Source organism: Cyrtonyx montezumae, unplaced genomic scaffold, assembly GCF_038088225.1.
Source record: "Cyrtonyx montezumae isolate F1298 unplaced genomic scaffold, pur_monq_1.0 scaffold_36, whole genome shotgun sequence".
Classification (NCBI taxonomy): Eukaryota; Metazoa; Chordata; class Aves; order Galliformes; family Odontophoridae; genus Cyrtonyx; species Cyrtonyx montezumae.
The window spans coordinates 1,423,902-1,448,749 of record NW_027072041.1 but is presented as its reverse complement, the minus strand read 5'-3'; the positions used below and the strand labels follow the sequence as shown (position 1 = coordinate 1,448,749).

At 34.9% G+C, this 24,848-nt stretch overlaps 1 protein-coding gene across 1 annotated transcript in view; it reads left to right on the top strand.

The window, feature by feature from the left end:
* Window positions 1-24,848, top strand: part of CNTLN (centlein) — a 194,148-nt gene that overhangs the window by 48,227 nt on the left and 121,073 nt on the right. The window contains exons 6-7 of the mRNA XM_065745640.1: window positions 6,046-6,179; window positions 16,944-17,106. Coding sequence (XP_065601712.1) covers window positions 6,046-6,179; window positions 16,944-17,106 — 297 coding nt within the window. The remainder of the gene's footprint in view (window positions 1-6,045; window positions 6,180-16,943; window positions 17,107-24,848) is intronic.

The following is a 24,848-nucleotide window of genomic DNA, read 5'->3' as shown; positions in this document are numbered from 1 at the left end:
GGTGATCTCTAGAGGTCCCTTCCAACCCCTGCAATTCTGTGATTCTGTGAAATGTGTGTTACCTTCTGGTATATTAAATATAGCAACTGAGTATTAAGTGTTAATATTAAGTATTAATATTGCCCAGTAACATCTCAACTCCCCCCCCTCCTGCTTCCCCAGCAATTTGTTTTGGTGACACTTCTGTTTCCTTTCTGATCAAAAACCTTCATACAGAGTTTCATTTAGATCTTTTAACATAAGAAGTTAAGTTCTTGCAAATTGTAGCCCTTGGGGTGGTTGTGATGAAAAGATTATGTAATTTCCAGAACAGTAAGTGATTTGCTGACAGTTTGAGGGTAGTATTTTAATGATTTACAAATGTTTTAACATATTTCAAATTCTTTAAGGTACTGCTTCTAATATCATTTCAATTATTTGTATGGTTTGTGTATGATTTCAGGCATTGGAATAAATAGTATTGGAGTTTTGTATTGGGGTGACAATGAAATCAAAATGGTGTGTTAGAAGAAAATTTGTGAGAAGAAAAGTGCTTCCTGAGCCAACCAGGAATTACATGCAGCTGGGTCTGCATTCAAAATCAAGGAAGAGCTAATTGGGGAACTAATAATCAGTGGCAGCCATGGTAGTAGTGAACATGAAATTCTGGATCTTAAGATCCTGAAAAGATGAAGAGGACAGTAGGGCAGTACAAACCTAGAATAAAGGAGTGCTGGGGAATAGGTGGAAACAGGTGGAATCTCATGAAAATCCCTTGAGCACCTAAGAGCTCAGGAGAAGCTAGAAGCCTCTAAAGATAACCTCCACCAAGCCAAAATGTCTTCCACTTTGTTACTCAGGAAAACAAGTGAATGCATTGGGAAACCAGCTTTACTAAAAATGTATCAGCAAATGCCGGTGTATGGCAGGAAAATAGAAAACAATGTGCAGGCTGTAAGAACTACGCAGGAGGGATTCAGATACGTTGCTTGGGCTCACAGGGAAAGTGGTACCCCTTCTCCAGTTGGGGTTTGCAAGTGAGTACAGTAAAAAAAAGAAATCTTTTGCACTACTGAAACTTCAAACAAGGAAAATGTGGGCCTTTTCATGACAGGAAGTGTGAATTAGTGGCAGGAGGAAGTAAATAAAGCTTATAATAGAGGCAGGATTCCAGAGGTTCCTATCAGCAATGGATTAAGTGGTGTCGGTAGAGAGAACTTGACTATCCATGTGACCAGCTGAACTGCTTCCAAGGCTACTGAGAGGGTTAAGTCATGTCAAAAGTTGTGGAGATTAGGGGAGATCTCCAATGAAAAGCATGATCCAAGACCAAAGATGGATCAGTCTCACTTTTGTCCCCAAGCGTACTACAGAGAAGGTCTTACTGGAATCTGTTTCTGGGAACATAATTGAGAAAACAGCTATAAGCAGTCAGCATGGATATACCAGGACTAAGTCGTTCTTGAAAAACACCATTATCTTCTGTGATAAAATGATTGCATCTGTTGACAAAAGGAGAGCAGTGAATGTGATTGACCTGAACTTTAGCAAGAATTTTTTTTACATTGCCTTGCCATTTTCCTCTGTAGTCGGATGGATGAGTAACAACATGCTTAAAAAAAACTTTTTGAATATTTGAATTCAGAGGGCTATGGTTAATAGATTATACGTGGGTTGTTGGTAGTAAGTGGCATCCTGCAGGATTAAACTTCGTCCTATCTTGTTTCATATCTTCATTAGTGACCTGGAGGAGAGATAGCAGGTGCATCAGGTTTGCAGAAGACAAAAAAACAAAAAACAAACAAAAAAAAACCCTGAACAGTAGATGTGCTCGACAATATGGCTGCTCTTCAGAGGAATTTACTGCCTGCAGGGACCTGTGTGTGCGCAAGGGTGTGTGCTTTTGAAGGTACAGAGCCATGTTAGAGCTGTGCTTGGAGAGCTACAGCCTGTTGGAAATCCACACAGAACTAGTTTGGGAAGGATAGCATCCTGATGAAGCAGGGGCAAAGTAACCATGGTGGAGCTTCAGAGATTGAGTGTTAGGCACTGACTACAGCCCCCATTCTTCTGTGTTTCTCAGTGGGTGGAAGCAGCAGAAAGTAGATGAGGAAAGTTGTTTCAGTTTGTTTTTAGATTTCACGTGATAGGACAAGGGGAAATGGCCACAAACTGAAGCATAGGAAGTTCTGCACAAACGTGCATGGGAACGTCTTCGCAGTGCAGTGACGGAGCAGTGGCACAGCTGCACAGAGAGGTGGTGGAGTCTCCTTCTCTGGATTCTTTCCAGACCCGCCTGGATGCCCACCTGTGCAACCTGGGCTAGGGAGCTGCTGTGGCAGGGGGGTTGAACTCAATGATCTCTAGAGGTCCCTTCCAGCCCCTACAATTCTGTGACTGTGATTTTCTTCCCGTCCTGAGGTGAAGTGAGAGAGTGGCCTGGTAGAGCTTAGCTGCCCACTTGTGTTTAACCACCATATGCTGTGGTTGTGATGCCCCTACTTGCACCTTGTTTTTCCTATGTGATGTTAGACAATTGACCTTTTGGTAGTGGACAGATTTAGGTGTAGCTGATTATCTCACAGGACTTTTAGGGGAATTGTAAAGCATATTAAAAATGCTGTCTGCAAAAGGGAAACACTACATTTGACTTCTAGGTAGTAATAATATCTTATAATTTTTTGCCTGCATCTGATAAAGTATGCGTTTGTAAATATCACACAGTTGATTTTATAGTTTATTCCCATTTTTGCATATAGTTTTCCTGTAAATATTCGTTAGAAAATTTAAACCTAAATTTGAGTTTGTATCTCTATTCTGGACATTCCCTCCTTCTAACTCTGTGCTCTCAAGGATCAATACTGGATGTCAGATTGGCTCTTAACAGGATTGCTTACAAATATAAGGAATAATAATTTCCCTAATCCTCAGAGACCAAGTACAACATTATCACACTGCACTATAGTGGGCTGCAGATTATGTTCTAATGTAATATAACATGTCCCTATAATGCTTTTAAAAGATAATTTATGAGCAGATTCAATAATGGGATTGTACTGTTGTTCTCAAGTTACTGTAGAAATTATTATAGATAAAAATTGTTTGAGTTTTTAAATGATTCCTAACCAAAAAGTGTTAAATGTTCTCTAGAAACAGAACTCATAGTCTGAAATAATACATGTAAAATTTGAGATTAAAAAAATCAAACCTGCTATGTCTTGATTGTCTATTTAATTTAAATTTACAAAAAGTGCAGACTGGCAGGTTTTAAGCAGAGGTGGCCTAAAAGACAGTAGAATTGCATACTGTTTTGATATTTTCTAGTTGACAATGTGCTTTTAAAAGTACCTGATGTCTGAAGGTTAGAGCTGTTAAAGACATGGTGAGAGTCGTTCTCTTTTAAAATGAAGCATGCTGAGAAACAGCTATCTCTGTCAAGAGAAGTCTAGAATTTTGGTTCCTCTGAAGAATTGTTTTTGTTAAGGTGGGAATTTGAAAAAAATGCTCTTATTTCTGTCAATTCACAGCAACAAGAAAAAAAATGAAAACAAATAAACTGTTTAAAAGGTGTTTGGATCTACAAGTAAAACCTTTGCATTAATTCACTTTGGGTTGACAGCCTGTGTGAAGCTGTGCTTCTTCATGCCTTATCTGTCTGTTCTTCTTTTCATGTTTTAAGTTAGCTTAGAATTCACCTTGACTTTAAATGTTTGGAGTTTATTATTCTTGAGTATGAAGTAAATGAAATACTTATGTAATATTTTTACCTTATTTTTCTGCTGCTGATCTTCATTTCATTTTAGTTAGGGTCTCCACGTCTCATGAGTGTTAACAGTAGATTTAATTTTCATGCTTCACTTTCAGTACAGTTATGCAGAAGCTGATATCAGATCATTTACCATACTTTTTGTTTTTCTCAGAAATACACATTGTCTTTCCCATAATATTTGAGTTATTAGGTATTTTGACTAACTGTATTTTAAATAGCATTTACTTTAGTATATTCCTTAATGTTTTACAATTTTTAATTCTAATCAGTCAAAATGCACAATTCAGATTAATTTGAAAATCAGTTCAAATTGCATAATGAAACTGCTTTCTCAAGTACTGTATCAACTAAAATGCAATTATTGAATTGCATTATTAAAGAAAATATTCAGGATTTGAATGTAAGAAGATTAGAGGATTTCATGATCTTGGTTTTCTGATTGGTGCACTAAGATTATGCTGAATGCCTCACTATATGATATTGCTGTATTTTTCTGTTTCATAGCATCCTGTTTTTAATTTCCACAATTGTATAGCTTTATAAAGTTTTATTTCAGACAAAGTCATCTTTTATCTATTCCATGTATCTTATCCTGCAGTGGATAATGGGAACTTGAGATTTGGTGAGATCAGGTGTTTTTTTTTATTTAATTTATACCGAAACTTTTGCAACTTGTTAGCATGATATAGATGATACTTAGATAGCATTTATTCACAGAAAATGTGAGCTACTGTCACTTCTATAACTTTAAAATTTTAAGTTGGCAATAATACTTCACATAAGCCGTGACTTCTTACCAGTGTGATAAAAGCAGTACTCAGGAGAAACAGTAAATTATCTGGCTTATTACATTGTAAATCTCATTAGACATTATCATGACATAATGAACTTTCTCCTATCATTCTCAGATCTGTTGTCTGAGAAAAGTAATTTTTGTTATCCAGCCTTTGAAATTGAATAGTGACTGATCAGTGGAATAAACCAGGTGTAGTAACCTGAGAGTTAGTATGAAACAAATATTTTTTCATTTATTCATTGCTATTTCTCCAAATTAAGGTTACTGTTTATAACAGGATGTAATAATTAGTGTCAAAATTCAAAGAATTTGATTGCAGTGCACTTCTGATACATCCAGATATGTAATATGTGTGCTATTTAAAATAAGATAATTCACTATTCACTGGTTTTAAGTGAACTATATTTCAACATTTCAAAATATTTTGATATTTGAGATATCATTGGTGAAATGGAAATATGAGCATTTCTTTATTTCTTTAATTATGTCTACATAATGGAAGATTTGGAAAGCTATTCTACTAGGAGGTATTTATTTTATTTTATAGATGAATCCAAGAATACTTGCCATACTGAGAATAAGTAATTATGTTTATGAGTAGCATAGTATTGAAGTAGGTCTAAAGACATTGCCACATTCTGAAACTCTGATCTAGATACTGCTGTACTGTATCTATTTCCATTTTTGCCTCAAAACATCCTGGGAGACTCATAATATCATAGAATAATCATATCAAGCTTCTTAATGTCTAAAGTGCTATTCTAATCTCTTACTCTTCCAGAGAACTTTAGTAAAGATCGCTATGTAGAGACATTTAATTCCTGTTTGGGTGAGCTGGCTTGCTCTGTACGTCTATATTTCTTAGATACCTCTATGTACTTTGCTAACTTCTACAGTTAGACTGTCAGTAAAAGAAGAGCTATGACTTGTTAACATTGTTTTCAGTGAGCAATTCCATTATTTTTTTCCTTGTATGCTGTTTCTTTTTCTGAATTATAAGTGCCAAATCCAGAACATCTGAGACTGACAAGGAGAACTTACAAGCAGAATTCTTAATTCCCATGTTAAATATTGTACAGTCTTAAGAGAATTTAAAGCGATAGAAGCATGACATGATTTCTGTTACTATTACCTTATTTTTCTGTTTGATATCAAAACAGAAAGCAGAATTTAATCAGTAGTTAAATACTGTAGTATTGCTTTGTAGATAGAATTGCATTGTAGATTTTATTCTACTATGTGCAACAGATGAATTAAGTGAAACTCCTTAGATTAAGTGTCCACCTAAATTTCACATGCTTTTTTACTGGATTTCACATTTTCCATGTATGCATGCATACCTATATCCATATTTGTATTTATTATGGTCTAAACAAATAAAGATGTGTATGTATCTGCACAAATACATGCCTACACATGTAGATAATATGTGTAATTTTAGTAGATTTTAACTTTCCTACATATTACTTTTAATATACTCTAGATATATTTTTCTTTGCAGACTCTGGAAAACGATTTAGCAGATGCAAGAGAACAACTGAAAGAGTTTATAAGTAAATGCACTAACTTGTCATCTCAGCTAGCAGTGAACCAGAAAGAACTCAGCCAAAAAGAATGTGACATGAACAGGGCTAAGTAAGTATTCCATGATTTTCTTAACTTGAACTCTGAATCTTCTCGCGGAGTGCATTTTCATAGGACACTTTTCCACAAAATGTAAAATGTCTGATTGTGTAAGAGTAAATATAGATTCTTTAATACTAGGATTAGGTTTGAGAATGACCAATCTCCACTATAAGTAACAAAATACCAATATAAGTGACATATTAATTTAAGTGGAGAGGGCAAATGCCCTAACCTTAGAAAATGAATTTAAGCCTGTCTTTTACTTTTTGATTAGAGTATAATCTGATAGAATCAGCAAGAATCTATGGAGATGTATTCTAAAAATTAGAAGTGAAGTGATTTAAGTTTTATCTTAAGTGTTACACATCTTAAACTGGATTTAGAAGATAAGTGTTATATTTTCTGAGATATGGAAAAGATTGGAAGTGTGGAGTGTGTATATTGACTAGACTACTGAAGCCCTCAAAATGATGTTAATAGCAGTAGTCAAATTGGTAGTTTTAAGTGGACTGAGAGGAAATATTACATTCTTCACTGTTCTCTCAAGCTGTGCCTGCATTGCTGCAGTTGAGGTGCAGGTCATCCATATGAACATTCTGCTTTCTAAATGGAGATACATTTACAGTAAGGAGTCAGTATTACTCTTTCTGTAAACAATTAGAAATATGATCTTTGATGCTTTTGAAGTACATGATCTTCCTACTATTTGTTTGAAACTACTGGAAAAAGTAGTATCCATTTATTTTCGTATTTAAAAGGCATAGTGGTTGAGTTCTCAATTTTCAAACAAGTAAACAAGTTTAATAGGACATTTTACTGAAGGAAACAGGTTTCCAGGCTGAATAGCCCCAGCTCTCTCAACCTGTCCTCGTAAGAGAAGTGTTCCATCAGTTGGATCATTTTCGTGGCCCTACTCTAGATGCATTCCAACAGATCTATGTCTCTCCTTTACTGAAGACTCGACATCTGGACACAGTACTCCATATGAGGCCTTACCAGCATAGAGTAGAGGGGTGAGATCATCTCCCTCACCTTGCTGGCCATGCTTCTCTTGAAACTCAGGATATGGGTGATGTCACTAGTATGTGAATTGTACTTTACATTATACGTACATATATTTGTTCAATATCATTGTTATTCAGTATCTGCTAATATTTCTTAATAAATTGGCTTTGGCTACAAGTGTCTTGTTGATATTTCTGTTGTGAAACAAGCAGGTTTATGCTAAGTTTTTTATATTTTATAGAATTCACAGTTCAGTAGTGAATTCAGTAGTGAACACAATTCAGTAGTGAATACACCAGTTTCAGTAGCTAATGATACAAACTAAGAATCTGAAATACTGTATTTTTTGTGATTAAAAATATTGTAGTTTCTTTTCCTAAGATACATAGGTAAATTATTTTTCTATTGGCTTTTAATTGTAAAAGCCCAAGTTTTATATAAACCAAAGGAAGTGATAGCTGCAGAAAGGAAAAAATCTAAGAGGCAAGTTATGCATTTTCTACTCCCTTGTAGGTCAGGGTCTTAGAATAGTGTGGGCTTTGTGACTGAACTGTTTGGTTATTCCTTCTATTTTTGTAATTGATACTTTTTTCTTTTACTTAATCCTTGTTTAAAACTTAGTGTTTTAAATGTGTCATACAGAATGTTCAGTTTTATGTTTACGCTGGCAAAGCTTTCTTTGAAAGATGTTGTGGAAAATACCATGTTTGCCTTGTAATATTGTTCTTGCCATCATCTATTTTGAGTTTCTGGAGGTAAAAATCTGATCTCAAATGTTTCTTTCTCATTCTTTCCCTTTGCTTTCTCTTATCCCAGTCTGCTCTATACTTACCTTCCTCACCCTTCACAGTTTTTGAGGTACAGACAAGAAGCACAGTGTTCATTAAAAACAAGTGCTGGCTGAGGAAAAGGAGGAAGCTAAAAAAACTCCTTTTTTATTTTCTTATGATTACTTCTTTTATATGTAGTATTGTAGTACAGGCAGATAGAGAAAAGTATTTTTTCAGCTGACATGTCTGTAACTGTCTAGGGTTCTAGGTGCACATTTTTCTGGTGTGATGAAAACTTTTTGCTCTGAACTACATATCTATCTGTGTGAGTAAGAGGGAGTTTTTTTAGTTAAACTGTACCTATGTAGTCACTAATAAATATTTTTTCTAAGAGGCAATATCTCTCAGTGAATTTACAGGGACCAAAATTTTGTAGAAGTACTCTTGTCCAACTCTGGTCCTGCAGAATAGCAGGTGAATTTTAAAAAGTCATCCAGTAAAAGTATTTATGTAAAAGACTGTTGGAAAATACATATTTTTAAGACCTGTGAACAGCCAGTTTTGACATAACTCATCATGCTTGTCAGATGTCAACTTTCTTTGTTGGCTTCATTTTTGAAAGCACAGTTGATCTAATTTGGTTTAGTTTCTAACTGCTGAAGTAACTCTGAAAAGCATTTTATTGTTATATTTTCTGTGCTTAAATTCAGTTTCTGGTAGACTTTCCATTTTCATGTTCTTGAATCTAAATCCTGCTGTTTTCTTTGGAAAAATAATTTCAATGTGTCTTCATCATTTTGTTACGCTAAACATCAGGGTTTGGACATTTGTCCTTACTGTTCAACACTTAGTGGTAGTCTGTGTCACAGGTGGGTTGGAAATCTGATGGAACTCTGAACATCAAACTGGAAAGATCTGCTTGATTCACTGAGACTTGTGTTTTGCTGTCAAAGATATCAGGCAATAGTAAACTGTTAGCAGATATATCAAGCCTTATTGTAAGATAAATTAGAATTTCTTGCTGCCATGTTCCTGGAAGCATGTTCTGTGAATTCAATCCTTTGATCAGCTTCTAGCCTGAATCTATTCCTGACCACTTTACAGTGATTTTTTTTCTTTTTTTTTCTTTTTTTGGTTTCAGTTTTTTTATTTTTTCTCCCTATGACTCATGCTGTTTAACTCTGTGTTTTAAATTATAAGGCAGTTAGATTTCTACTCAGCCTTTATTTTGCAGCCGTGAGATTTCGAGGTTACTCTTTGTTATGTGCTGTAAACCTTTTCATGGTATCTGTGCCATTCCCCTGGGAAGCCATAATTCCTAGTACCTGTCACTCTATTGTATTTCTGAATTACAAGTAATATAATATAGAGATTACTTGAATTGTATTCCCTTCATAACAGAGGTACTCAATACCCCAGCATGTTCACCAAAAGTATGATGATGAAAAAGCTAAGTGTCACCTGAAGTGGTGATGTGTTGAACATTAACAATATTTACAGTATACTTATATACTTCTGGAGTGACCATAACAATTCATTCCATTTACATCTCTAGGAAGCCACATTTTACTCTAAAACTGTTATTATGTATGAGATATGCATTTTTTATTTAATATTATCCTTAAGGATACGAGAGAACATCAGCTGATGCTCTTTTCAGATACAAGCACTAGAGGTATCTCTAGACTAAGGAGTACTATGAATTTTAAGTATTGTTAATGGCAGGGCAAGGTGTCAAATCTGAGTTCTGCAATCCAGATTGTACTGTTTTTATGTAGTGTCAACCTGTTGATCACAAAAGGACCCTGCCTCTAGAAGTGCTAGTATAACATGAAGGAGTTTAATGGGGAGAAGAGAAGATTGTTCATTAGATTATTTCTTGTTTTTATATGGGCAAGACTGTTCAAGCTACCTGAAGTGTCTTATTTTAAACCAACACTTGAGTTTTTCCACATTGATAACATGCAGACATCTCCCATGTCTCTGAGTTTTCCTGTTTGTTTGGTTGTGGGTTTTTTTTGTTTGTTTTTTGTTTTTGTCATTTCTGCTCTTCATTGTTTCTTTCATCTCTTGAGAAAATCTTATGATTCTTATGTACATCTAATTTCTGAACTAAGAGCAGTAGTGGTGCATTATTTCTCAATGTGGTGCCTCCATTAATGACTGTATGCCCCGATAAGTCTAGAAACTTTTCATCCTGTAAAATTGACTGTAATATACTTTTTCACTAATTAGGAAAAAAAATAAGTATTTTTTGTCAGTTAAGTCATGAACATAAATGGAAAATTAGACCTAGAAGTAGCAGGTTAAGTGTTATTCCAGATACTCTAATTGGTAGACTGTATCTCAGCATCATCCTCTAGTCCTCTGGATTCATTTCAAATAGGCAAGTGTACATATAGAGGGAGATAGTCTGATATCTGGGTTTACCTAAAAGCTGAGAGAGCGTTAAGAAAGATTAAATGCAACTTTAAAAAATAATTTGAAAACAAATTAGAAGGACAAGTGATAGCTAATGATATGACAGTTCTTAACTCAGAACTTCACTTTTCTATGTATTGATATCAGTAGTCATGTCTTCACTTATGGTCCCAGTGAATTATGCAAAGTCCAAAATGAATAGTTTGTTTTAGTGGCTCCTCAGTTTGTGGTCCTGTTTTCCAGAACTCTTGTACTTGAATACAAGGACCATGTATGGGTTGATATGTGTGTAATTCAGCTTTTCCTTCATCCACCAAAACTACCTTTTTATCAGTCCAAAGGATTTCTTTATTATACCAATTTAAATGTGATGGGAGACACATTTATAAATGGAAGCTCAGGGCATATATGTCCTCAGTAAATCTCATCTATCTAAATTAAAAGAGTTGTTTCAGTTTAGTTTAGAATCTAGATTTTTTCTCCCACTTCTAATCTAGTTTAAAAACATTCCAGTAATTGTAACGACAGTAGTAATGTCTAATTATGTTGCTACAAGTTAGTTTTGAAGTCCTTGTGTTCTATTTGTATGACCATAGGTTGTCTATGTTGTATAGAATTATTTTTTGTTAAACTAGAAGTAAATTGATATTGAAAGTGCAATTTTATTTATGGTTTTACTTTAGGTTACTGAGATTTTATTTGCATTTTTAATTATAGTGCTTGTTGACACCTAGTTGCTGTGATATTTAGATGTATTTAAAATGTGTTGCAATATTCTGAATCACATAAAACGAGGGCCTGTATTTCACTAATAGTGTCTAATGTGTTCAGATATCATTTGACCATTCTGATTAATGCTTACATCTAAGCATTTTCTTGTAGACTGAACTATGTAGGTTCCATATTATTTCTTCCTTGCTCATTTTTCTTTCTCATCTCTTTAAATATTTTCAGAGAACATGAAAAGCAATGTGCAGAAGAATATATAGACACAATTAGTTCAAAAGATTTTGGAATATGTTAAAGTAATTATTTTGAATTGTGCATATTTTTCATAAACATGGAGGATAAGTTTCTAATACTGATTTTTCCTAGAATTATTTTTATGAAACTCCAATCAATGTCATACATTTTTTTCTAATTTTTTTGTAAGAATTGTTTGTTTTGTGTTTAGCAGTTAAATACAATTTTAATGATTTAAAAAAAAAATGTTTAGTCTAATCTTTCTTCTGTAGCTCAAAAGTCAGTGAATGAGTTTCTTAGAAAAAGTTGTTCTCTAAGAAAAAATAGTTTCACTCTGAATCAGCAGCTTGAACTCCTTTTTCTCTGTAAATGATCAGATTTTATGTTTGTTTCAGTGAAAAGAACTTCAAATTTTTCTAAATGCAAATGTGGAAGTAATTAGATAGGTATTTTCAATGTTTAAAACAAAATCTCCTTGAGTTACTATTATCTTATTTTTGTGTCTGAAATGAATTTTTTCTGTTCTTGTGTTTTGACTTGCAAAAAAACCCTATTAAATACTATTTTTCATAGCAGGCTCTTCCTATGAAGAGTTCATCTCACTTTCTATACATTCTTGATTTTCCATTGTATACGTCTCGAAATTCTACTCAAATACTTGTGATTTTTGGTTTTAAATCTCTGTGATATCAGTGGGTTTAAACACTACTTTGCGTGTCATGGTGTGTTTGTTGGGAAAAAGGCCTGCTGTCTTCCAGTTTTTGTGCTTAGCTGGAAGAATATTCTGTTTTCACTTAGTGTTGCTGATGGAGAATTTTTGCTTACATTTGCATTTGTTTGGAGTGCAGTATGCAGCATTTTTACTACTTGTACTTATATTTGTATGTATATATCCCACTTGTATGTGTATACATACACATCTAGTTATGTGTATAACATCTATAAAGAGTGTTATACTTGTGTGTGTGAGTTACATATGTGTACATAGGCACATATATCTGTAGTGCTTATCATGACCTTTTTGCATCCAATTTGCAATTTTAAAATTATTTAGTCTGTTCCATACTGACTTAAGGGTATCATTTTAAGTAGCAATTGATATCCTTAACCTGCAGTAATAGTACTTGTCCTTTTTGTGGAGTGCTTAGTAGCTCATTAGTTTGAATAAGCATGTTAGTAGACATTTTGGTCTGAAATTCATTTTCTCTTTAACTATTTTTCTGATTATCATGATGTTGATTTTGTATACTGCTAGAGAGGGCTTTCCAAGGTAGCGTCCCAGGATAGCTGAGTTTGAGAATCTCTAATGATTGAGACTCCACAGCATTTCTGGGTATTCTCTTCCATTGTTTAAAAAAGATAAAAAATACTCTTCTTAGGTTTAATTTTGTTATTTTTCTCTTTTCTTATCTCTGAGAGTAATCTGTCTGCATCTTCTTTATACCCACCCATCAGATATTCTTATCTGTTGATAATATCTCCCTGAGTCATTTTTCCTTTCTGTGTCTGAACAATTCTATTTTTTTCTCATCTTCTCCTTCCAGAATTAATGCTCCAATCTTTTCTTATATCTTTCTCACCTTTCTTTGGCCTTGCTTCTGTATTTCCTTTCACATCTCTTACTTGAGGGTCAAGTGTGAATATTGGGTTACCTCTCTCAGCCTGCTGGCAGAGTGCTCTTTTCAGTGCAGCTTGGGATGGTGTCAGCCTCCTTGCACATTGCTGATTTGTGGTCTACTTGGTGTCCATCTGGACCCACAGGGAATTTTCTGACACACTACCTTCCAGCTGGTTTAGACCCCAGCCTGTGCTTTGAGAGTGGGCTTATTCCTCCCCTTGAAAAGTACCTTGCACCTCCTGATGTTAACTTCATGAGGTTCCTGTTGGCCTATTTGTCCAGCCTTACACAATTGCTCCAAATTACTTCACAATCATCTAGTTCAAGAACCACTACTATAGCTTAATGTCATCTGCAAACTTGATGGGGTGCACTCAGTCCATTTTCCAGTCATTAATGAAGATGTTAAATATTATTTGTCCCAGTGATGGTACCTGAGATACTCCACCATTGCGTAGAACACTTTGAATCCAGTAGTTTGTCCTCATATTAATCCATCTTATTACTTACTCATCTAGTCTGTCGCTCATCAGCCTGTCTATGAGCATTTCACATGTTACAGTATCAAAAGATTTACTAAATTAGTATAACCATCTTCCAGTCATTCACTGAGCCAGTCATCAGACAAGTCTGTTGGGTCAGTTAAGCATAATTTCCCATTTGTGAATACTTGACTACTGCCAATGATCATCTTGTCATTATGTGCACCAACACCTCTCAGGAATTGAGGTAAGGCTGAGCGCTCTAGTTTTTATGATCCTTCTTGAAGGTCAGGGTTACACTTCAGACGCATTGGTCTTTCATACTAATCCTAACCATGAGTTCTTACTGGGGTTATGGGCTTACTGCCAATTGCAGAGCTCTACCCATTCACACTACTCTTAGGTAGTGGGCAACTTCTTGTCGTCCCAGCCTGATAATGTTCCAGTTATATAAGTTACCTTATTTGCCTCTGTTGGACAGCAGGCAGAACTCTAGTTCCTCCTGTACTCTTTTCATGAGTACAGGCTATGTGCTTTTGAACAGCTGTTTTAGTTGGGCGCACAATATTGCTGATTTTCCAGGAAGACACTATAAGCCTCCCTCATACTGATGTCCTCTCAATGCTACTTTTTATTAACTGTATGTACTTAAGGGGGTCCCCTTGGAGCGTATAAGCCTTGTTCATTACAAGGTCTCTCCTGTCCACATCACATTGCACCTTTTTGCTTACCAGCTTGGACTGTGGATCTCTCATTTGATAGTGTGTTATCATTCCTGCCTTCCTGCTTCTAAGTTCTCAATAACAAATCAGCCGATTGTCAAAGGTATTTCATTATGTCAATTTGTATTGTATCATTGATGCTGAATATTTCTTGAATACGTTGTGCGTTGTTTTCCTTGCTCTGTATAAGAATGAAGTAGAAGGTAATTCCTGTTGTCAATTTACACTTTAAAAATATTACCTCATTCACCAAACAGGATAGAATAGTTGTAATGTACAGTTACAAATTAAATACAGCAGCTGTGTATTTTTGTTTCAAAAATTTTCCAGATTGCAGTTGTTTCCATTTGTATAACCTTTTACTCAAACAAAACAAAAAAACACAAACAAGAAACATGAGCAAGTTAGGATAGGTGTCTGAAAGAATAGTCTTTAGTTTGACACTTTGTACTGTGGACCTGTGAGTGAGTTACTTTCTGCTTAAAAATCTTTGACTTTAGTGCAAGCAAAGTAGCTGTTCTCTAACTGTGCTGCAGTCCTTGGACGGCTGCAAGGTTTAGCTTCCCCTCATGATGCCTACCTTTTAGAATGTGACTCAAAGCTTGATCAAGTCAACAGAAAGATTCCCATTGACCTTAATATACTTTGTGGGCCAGACACTAGAGAGCACATGATACTGAGTATTAGGTGAGAGGCACCAACTGCATTGATGCTTGCATACAAATTAAAGAGCATCAGTACAGCAGAGTGGTCTGTCAGCTACTGCCGATGGTTCCAACTGTATCAGAGAATTCAACATTTTTGTGTTTTTTCCCCCTTCAAATACAACTAAGATCTGATTGGAGAATCTGTGCAAAGTTAAAGTATCTCTGTTGTAACTGCATTGCAAAATGGTGTCATTTTCTAGTATATACTCACTGTCTTGGAGATAATACTGAAGTGTTTGTTTGCAAGCCTAATTTACAAGGTGTGACAAGTGCTAATTTGTGTCTCTATTCCTGTGTGTGTGCTTATGAACAGAATCAAATTAGTACATATGAAGTACATATTGCAGTTGTACTTCTATTTTGTTACATGAAGAGCCCTCACTGCATCTCTATCGTTGTTTTAGAGGTCCTACTTTATATGTCATTGTAAACAGTAACACTTAAACACTGTAAAGTAAGTGTGTCCATAAGTGTTCTCTTATATTTGCTCATTCACAGATTGTTTTAGCAGTGCTTTTTTTCGTGTGTGTGACATTTTCTAGATGACTCTATGGTTACAGTTCTGTAATTATTCAGATGATGTACTACTTTGCAAATGCATCAGATTATTATGTAGTTCTGTTTGTTGTTTTTTTAAATTCCCTTAGAATAGTTGCTTTTTAATTCTGTGGTTTCTCAGGAAATCACACAACAATTGTTATTGATGCTTATCTTTTGTACAGTAATCTTTGTCACAGTAGTATCAAACTGTAATGATAATTTTTGCTAAAGATAATTATAGGCAAAGAGAAGTCACCTAAAAAAGTTGGGAGTTCACCAAGAAAATTCTTTGAAGGTATTAGGACAAAACTTAGTTGGAAAGATACATTTATAAATTTATCATTCTACATTTGCAAATATTCCAAGTTTTTAATTATGTTTTATACCCTATGGTTTCATTAGAACACAATTACTACTAATGTGTTTATACAGCTTTAATTGTTATGTCCGTTGCACTGATAGTAATGTTGTTACAATGAAAATAAACGAGACAACAAGCATCACAATAACACTGTTTGATAAGAGTGAATTCTCACAGAATAAGATTTTTCCACATGGTCACCACCATAGCAGCATTAGTTATACATTTTTGCCAACAATGAAAAAAAGTCTGCATGCCATGTTCCTAAAAATCTTCATGGCTGTCTGGAACATGGATAGACTTTCACATCTCTGTTGCCACTGCTGCAACTCACCACCTCACTATGTTCACACCGACTGGTTAGCTTCCAGAAGTGTTCAGCAGGTGTCAGTGAATGTCAGTGGATGCCATTTTATCTGCATGGACGAATTAAATTCCACACCTTTGCTTCATTTATATTTCCGTGTCAGATGCCATTCTGTCAAGCTACCCCTCTGCTGCCATCTGTCACACAGCAACAACTTGTAATGGTATATTGGTGGAAAGGTTCAACGTTTACTGCCTCTGACATCATGGGCCAACATAATACGAGTCAGTACTTTCAGAACAGGCCAAGTATACCATGTTATGCAATACTCATCAAACTTTCTTTACTTTACCTGTGGTATTTGAGGTTTGCTGTAACCACAGACAAAACCAATAGTCAGAAGATATACTTTACATGTCCAAGATGTAGGTGCATTTCAGAAAAGGGAATTATGTTACACATATGCAAATTAAGAAAAGTTTTTATCTTTGTTTTCTGTCAGTTCTAGTTAAAGAAACAAAACTTTACGGTCCATGTGTTTTACAAATATTTTGCATTTTGATGCTTAACAGCTAAAGAGTTAACTAAATATTGACTTGAAAATGTTGATGCAGTAACAAAAATTTATTTATTTCAGAGAAATTAGAGTCTTAGAAGAAAATTGAAAGACATTCAATTTTGAAAATTAATTGATTTGTAGAAATTTTACAAATGCATGTGATGAATAGTTTATCTGTAACTTCCGTTGTGTATAAGGCAATTGGCAGAAAAATAATCTAAAATAAGGAGCTTGTTTTCTACAAAAAAGTATTTGTACACAGTTGTTTAAAATTGTTGTACTTTTCTTAATTCCTCTTTATTTGCTTGCTTTTCACAGGGAGGAGTTACAGGAGCTGCAGAACCTTTACAAACAAAATATTGCACATACAGCACAGCAGACTCAAATTATACAGCAGCTTCAGACTCATAATACTGACACACAAAAAGTACTGAAGGAACAAGAAGATGTGCACACAAATGAAACAATATCATATCAAAAAGTATGTTTTATGATCTCAAGATTCCTATTACTGTCTGTCCTTACAAAATGAATAGTACAGTATGGAATCAAAGCACTGTGTGGTGGTGTGTCCTTCGGAACTCAGGATATTTGTTACCAAAATGCGGTTCTCAGGCTAACGGGGTTTCTTGGCCTAATTACATTCCAGCAGCTATAGTCTCTTACGTGTATTAAATTTACTTATGTCTGAACAAACACTGAAGTGATAAGCATATTAGCTTCTGTATATAACTTTTCGGTTATCTGGATTTTTTATCTTCTTCTCTCTTAAAGGTTTCAATTGGGGTTTTAAAACAGTCTCAAGAGTTAAATTTACTCTGCATAATAGCAGTTTTGCCAGTATAACTTATTTGACTTGGGGTCAGAGTTTATCCTTTCTTATGAAAAATATTTTACTAGTGTAAGTTAGTTTGTATGGAAAATTGATAGCTGTACTGACACAAGTTTAGGCCAAGCCTCTTCTAACCCAGCCTTAGCTTAAAATTCATGGCTGCTTCAGAAAGTTGGTTCATAGTTCTTAGTCTATCTTCACAGAACTTAAGGCTTCTTCTTGCTTAGTGATTACAAGTGTACTGTAGTACAGAAGACAAGGCAATGACTTCAACTCACAGATAACGCTAAAATTTATTGTTTTAGTCACCAAATCCTTTTTTTTTTCTTTTCCAACATAGAGGTGTAATAAGTTTTGCATCTTAAGCCAGAAAAAGAAAACCCGTGTATTTTGACAAATGACTATTGTAGAATCAGTGGATAATCTGTCTTTTTGCATTTCTCAAAACTTTTAATATGCCTGGAAAAAATTCTGTTCTCTTTTTTAAAAAAATAAAAATATGCCACAAGAAAGTAAGCTCCTTAAATCAGAGAGAAATAGATCTTCTGATTTGTTTGTCAAATTGAGTCAAGAGAACTTTGGAGGGGAAAAGGAGTTAATTAAGTAGTTGGAGTTATTAGTTAATTAGTTAAGTAGTTAATTAAGTTAATTAAGTTTAAGGACTTAATTTAGTAGTTGGGTAGAGATAGTGATAGGAGGATGGTTGGACTAGATGATCTTATAGGTCCTTTCCAACCTTATGAACTTATGAACTTATGAACTTATGAGTTTTTCCTTCACTATGACGTCCTGTTCTATACTTCTGATTAGTAAACTGTATAAAATACTGAACTATAATTTCTTCAAAAGATCATGCAGTTCCCAAGTTGTAAGGTCTTCTGAAGTCGCAAAAGGAATTTGGAAAACTCAACATCTATAAAAATGCATCTATACAAACGCCTGTTTTTCACTGAATGAGAAAGGCAAATAGTTGCAGACAGTTGTGTTCTGTTTGTTTTCTCTGTGTTATTAATATGCTGGCTGCAACAGCTAGATAAGGATGTTTTAGCTACTCCATAGACATTCACAAAGGAATATTTTCCAACTGCTCCAAATGGCATTGAGCCTATCAGCTGGTACATCCTATGATATATTGTCCCTTACAGCAAGATCAATGACCTCTCTGTGAGCGGTCAGATAGGCAGTATATGCAATAGCAGAGGCTGAGTGGCTGGCTGACATACTCCAGGTTCACTGTAACAGTCTGCTATTTAGGAGCAGCTGCTTTTGTACTTGTGCTGATGTACAGTATGAAGCAATAGACTGAGTAAAGAAAATATCTTTTCTGTTTAACTGAGATCAAGGTCACAAACTTGCAATGGATTATGTATAAATCCTCTGAGGATTACAATTCTCTTCCAAATCAGGCTATAGCAGGCAACATATACATGTAAAGATCTATAATGTATTTTATCAGGTTACATAGACCTGAGGTACAGATAGCTTTTCCTTTTTTTTTTTTTTTTTTAAATACAGACTTGAAGGGTGTCGTGTTCTACAGTAACTCTTTTGTGTTATAGCATGTATGGAAACAAATTGGTATCTATTTCATATTACAGCTATAGTTCTCATTCTCAAGGATAGGGAATATTTTTCTAAAATGCGCAGCATCTGTTTTAGTGGTCCCATATACTCAGGGGACTTCATTCCTGTGTTGGAATTAATGAGACTCAATAGATTTGTCCTCACTGACAATTTCAAGGTGGAGATACTTCAATCAATACTAAGGATAATAAGACAAGAAGAGATTCTGAACTCCATAGCTAGCTTATCACAGTTTTCTGGAATTTACAATTTAGGGCCTTTGTTTGTATAATGCATTACTTTATCTGATGTAGCCTTAAGGTTCTTTGTAAATTGTGCTGATTAAAAATCTCTTAGTGTAAAGCCCTTTTAGTGAGATGGAAATATCATTATTTGTCATTAAATAGGAAGTAATAATTAGCGCACTGAAACTTGGCTACTGAAACAACAAATAGAGATTACTGTGGTTGTGGTACAGTATAAATACATAATGAAGAAAATCATTGCTCAGTAGTAGAATTTTGGTGTAATTAGAAAACATTACGATTTTTCACTTGTGAGGTACCACAAAAATGTGCATAAAGTGCATCAGAGAGTAGATGAAAAGAGTATAGAATCAGATGCATTTTCAGATGTTGTAGTTAGTGTTGTGACTGCACTTGACTTTGCCAGTCCTTTTCACAGTGTTAGTCTGTGGAAATAGTTTGCTTCCCTTTAAGTCTATGAAACAGTAATCAGAATGTCAAGTTACTGGCTTTGCTAACTTAGGTTAAATTTCACCAGTTTCAGTCTTGTTCAGGTCTGCAAGAACATTTAAGCATGGTTAAAAATCACATGTATATATTTATTTTTATTCAAGTAGCATTAAACCCACAGAATAAAAACTAAAATTAACATATATAAGTATTAATAATAACAGTTGGTTCCACAAGTTGGAACAAAATACGTTTGTTCTCTCACACACCGTACGAGCTGAGAGAAATAAACTGTCAAGTGAAATGTATTAAAGACCACATCAGTAGTAAGTGAATTATTGTCCTGGTAGTTGACTTTGTAGGTGAAAGCTTTGAGGAACTTAGATCTTTATTAATGATTATATTGTGTTTTACTTCAGTCTATGACACTTTTCTGTTGCTGGGAAGTTTGTTAATTAGGTTATTCTATTTATTTATTCTACACCAAACTCTACTACTGTTGTTCCCTTACTATCAAATGAATTTTGTGTTTGGATACTTTTAACCTATGGTCATGTTAAAAGTGAAGAAAATCTGATGATGCTTAACTCTACACTCACAGGTATTATTAGAAAAAACCTCTGTTGAGTGTACAAGAAGAGATGTATAAAGAAAAATTTAAAAATTAGATGTATTTAATTATTCTTGTAATATCTACTTTGATTTAGAATAATTAGATTTTATTATTTCTGAGTTTTATGACTAGTAAGATGGGTCTAATTATGGAGGTTTTTATACTGTACTGTTTTCAGGATTAACATTTTCCTGCATTAGCCAATTTGGTGTTCATTACAACCCTGCTGAATGTAGAGAAGTTAGCTTACATATCTGAAAGTCTTAGAATACAGTGCATAATTTTTGTTGATTTACATCAGTTGCCCTGGCTATATTTTCTCCCTGCCTCTTGCCCTCTGCAACCTACTGGCCTTTGGGAGCAGGTTGAGAGCTACTGCAGAGCCAACCATGATGCTGCATGAGCACTGCTGGCAAAAAGTACTGCTAGCCAGAATACTGGTGCGAAATTGACAGCACTGGATGGGCTTCTGCATGTGGTCTGGAGTGCCTCTTCAGTTTCATCCTAGAGCCTCTCCAGCTGTTTTCTATCCTTATTCTTCTGGAATTCTCCTAGAGTAGTATGATCGTGTGACATGACTTTCTGTGACAGTACTGTAGTAGTTTCCCTTATAGTTTTCCTGTGCCTTAATTTAGTCTTTTTCCTGCTTATTTCTTAACTACGTGTCCAGTATTACTATAAGTTAGAATTCATTTGCTCAGGTCTCTGCAGTCATGTGCAGTTTTTGAAGGGCTGAACATTTTGATAAGCATTTAATGTAAGATAATATTTTATATTTTTTATTTATATATTGTTTTATATAATTTTTTATCATTTTATATAATTGGCTACTCTTGCATTTTAATGAGAGGCTGTATTTGTGTTTTAGGTCCTCACAGGGGTGTACTTTTGATATAAACCTCTTAGCTGTCCTCACTTCCTCTACTTCGGTTAATATCATAAAAAAATCAATGAGTGCATTAACTAATTTTTTTCTTGGATTGAACAGAACTGGAAAATGTGTTCTAATTGTTAATTGCATTCAGTACACAGGACCAGTCTAAACCTAGTTTAAAATAGATCCTGCACACTTGAATAATGTGAATGTTCATCATTTCTGCCAACTGTTTCACAATTTTCTTTCCAGTTGCACTTTGACTGTGGCTAGTATAGTGTCTGTTAGGTAACATGGGCGAATCACCTCGCTTCTATTGGTATTTCTTAGCCTTGTTTGGCCTGACCTAACTTGCTGTCATGCATGTTTAATTTATGTCAATACTTCACCAAACCCTATCATCACCAGACTGTTAAATATTTTTATCAGTTGTGACATGCTTTAGAATCATATCTTTTGGATATCCTTGGATTTCTAGATTTAGTCTGGCACTTTTAGCTGATTGGCAGACACTGTCTAGCACACCTACTGTAATGAATCTTTTCTTTTATATAGTTCTTCAGATATGTTGCAAAAACTGTATTTTTAGGGTAATAATTTTTAGGATAGCTGAGAAGCAGGGAATACTTTGTGGGTTTTTTTGTAATTCAGGAGAGTTACTATTCCTTCCTGACTGAAAAATAAAGCTTTTGTGCTATTAGGCTGAATTTTTTAGAGTTTTAGGTACTTTTAATGTTTATTTGTTTTTGTGTACTTCCATGAATAACAGACTTTGTTGTCTGTCAAAGAAAAGACAACTCTGAGGCATTAGTAAGGGTTAATCAAAATACAATCAACTTTTTTTTTTGCAGAACAAAGTCTTGTGTTACTGGCTGTTGCCATTTTTCTGTCAACCAAATTTCATAAAATCTATATGGAATGGTGCATATGTATATTTCTAAGGAAGGAATTGAAATCTCTTCTTTCTGTCCTGTAAACATAATTTTTTTTTATCTCTTGTGTTGGGGGATTGAACAATTTTCTCATCAAACCTCACATCTTATAAACAGTCATGTGAGGTGTTATCACTCACTTTTTTGAGGTCCATATTTCACTCTATTCTGGGAAAATTACTAGTTTTGATATAACTAATGTATAATATTTTTGTCTTTCTTTTGTTTTTTCTTGTCAGTATTTTCTCTGATCCTCTAATCTTTTACATGTTGTCACCCCTACACATGAACTTTAAGCATGTATAAAATACATAAAACAGTGGTCATGGCCGTAAATGAAAAGACTAGGAGCCAAGTTGAAACCTGGGCACTTATCTCTGAGCAGTAGATAAACCTATTTATTTTCATTTAATTTTAATTTTGAAATTTCCTGATGTTAAACACTTTCTGTTTAGTCTCACTCCTATAAGCTAGTGCATCAGTGTTGTTTGAAAAAACTCAGTGTAAAAAGTGTAACTCTGTGGATGTTTTGATCTATTTTAGCTAGTTTTATACTTCAAATATTTGTGTTTTGTTTTGGTTTAAAAGCAGGGAAGGTTGGGAAAGTTTATGCAAGTTAGAAGATATGCTTTTATTCTTGTCATGACATATACTTAATACAAAATTTATGCATTAACTACATTAGGGGATGTGGCTGCCAAATAAAAAAAAAAGCATCATATTTTCGATGTTCTCCATTCATCCTTTCTAGAATACTCCCTTTCAGATACTATAATTAGGACCACTTAAGTGCTGCTAGTCCTAAAACCAGTAAAGTGCCATACCAGTATGATCTAGGAAATGAACTAATATAAGTGAAGCTGGAAGTAGCTGTGTCATCTTGTTCCATACATTTGGAAAGACATTATAGAAAAATGCATGTTTTTAATAAAGGAATTATCTATTTTCCTGTGAAATACTTACTGATTTCCACAATCAACTGAATAACATTGAACTTGAGTTTACAGAGATAATTCCATCATCTTAAACGTATAAGAAAAAATCAGTAGGCATAGAAATTTCAATGTAAAATTCCATTTTTAAGGCTGAATAGTCAGTGAAAGTATCAGTGTATCTGGACATAGAATTAATTTTGCCTAGGAGACACGATTTCTAATCTGTTTTGGGAATAGGCAAGAAGTAATTACGTTGTCCTTTGGGAGTCTTTAGGAGTAGAAGATGATAGGAAGAAGGAAAGGAACGAGGTTTATTGTTTCCAAATCTCCTACAAAGTGATAGGTATACAATTTCCAAATCTAACAGTTACAATTCTTTTTCCAAAGGCTTTAAATTCTATGCAGTGTAAGCTGATGAAGTCAATGTGTCATTTCAGTAAAGCTAACAAACAAAGACAAAAATGAAGAGAACAACTGCCAATAAAAATTATTGATAGACTCTATGTTTCTGATCTTAATATTTAACTAGTTTCTTTTGGGTGGAATGGCAGAAATGGGTCTTCCAAACTGCTAGCTGCAGAAGTGCATGCCTTGCACAGATTATTTCATGGTCGAATAAATAAAGGGAAGTTATTAAAGGGAACTGCTGGGATGCCTTAAAAAGAGCGTGGCCAGCAGGTCAAGGGAGGTGATCCTCCCCCTCTACTCTGCCCTGGTGAGGCCTCATCTGGAGTACTGTGTCCAGTTCTGGGCTCCCCAGTACAAAAAAGACAGGGATCTCTTGGAAAGAGTCCAGCACAGGGCCACAAAGATGGTGAAGGGCCTGGAGGATCTCCCCTATGAAGAAAGGCTGAGTGAACTGGGTCTCTTTAGCCTTGAGAAAAGAAGACTGAGAGGGGACCTGATCCAGGTTTATAAATATCTGAGGTGTAGGGGACAAAGTGGCGAGGCCAGACTCTTTTCAGCAGTGTGTGGAGACAGGACAAGGGGGAACGGACAGAAACTGCAGCACAGGAGGTTCTGCACGAATGTGCGCAAGAACTTCTTTACGGTGAGGGTGACGGAGCACTGGCACAGCTGCACAGGGGGGTTGTGGAGTCTCCTTCTCTGGAGATATTCAAGACCCACCTGGACACCTACCTATGCAACCTGGTGTAGGGAACCTGCTTTGGCAGGGGGGTTGGACTCAGTGATCTCTAGAGGTCCCTTCCAACACCTATGATTCTATGATTCTGAGAAAAAAAGAACAGTCAAAGGAAGGAAGAACTGCAATGAAAATACTGAGGAATGTATGTTTGGGTATTAAACCTATATGCTTTCCCTCAGTATGCATACTGCTGTTTATTCAACTACAGGTTTATTTTTTAAGTTTGTTTTTTTGTTTGTTTGTTTGTTTGGGTTTTTTTTCTTTAATAAAAATGTGATTTTTTTTTTAAGGTCTCATATCTTTATATTAAAAATGTGAAAGTGGAGGGGTGGAGTAATTGTTTTCTTATTCCCACAAAATAAGTTACTCCTGTAAGCTCCATGTCACATAGTGCTAGTTATTACTTAAGTGTAGCTCTAGAATTTATTAGCACATATGGAAACTCCTATAAAGTAATTGCAGAATATATGTGATAGTCTGTTTTCATCAAGAACTGTTGAACAGCCACAGGAATGAAAACTTCTAATGGCAACTTCAGGTTTTATTGCCTGTATGAAAAAATTCCCCCAGAATAAATATTTAAACAACTATTTTATAGTTCATACAAAATGCTATGGGCATTTGTGGATTCA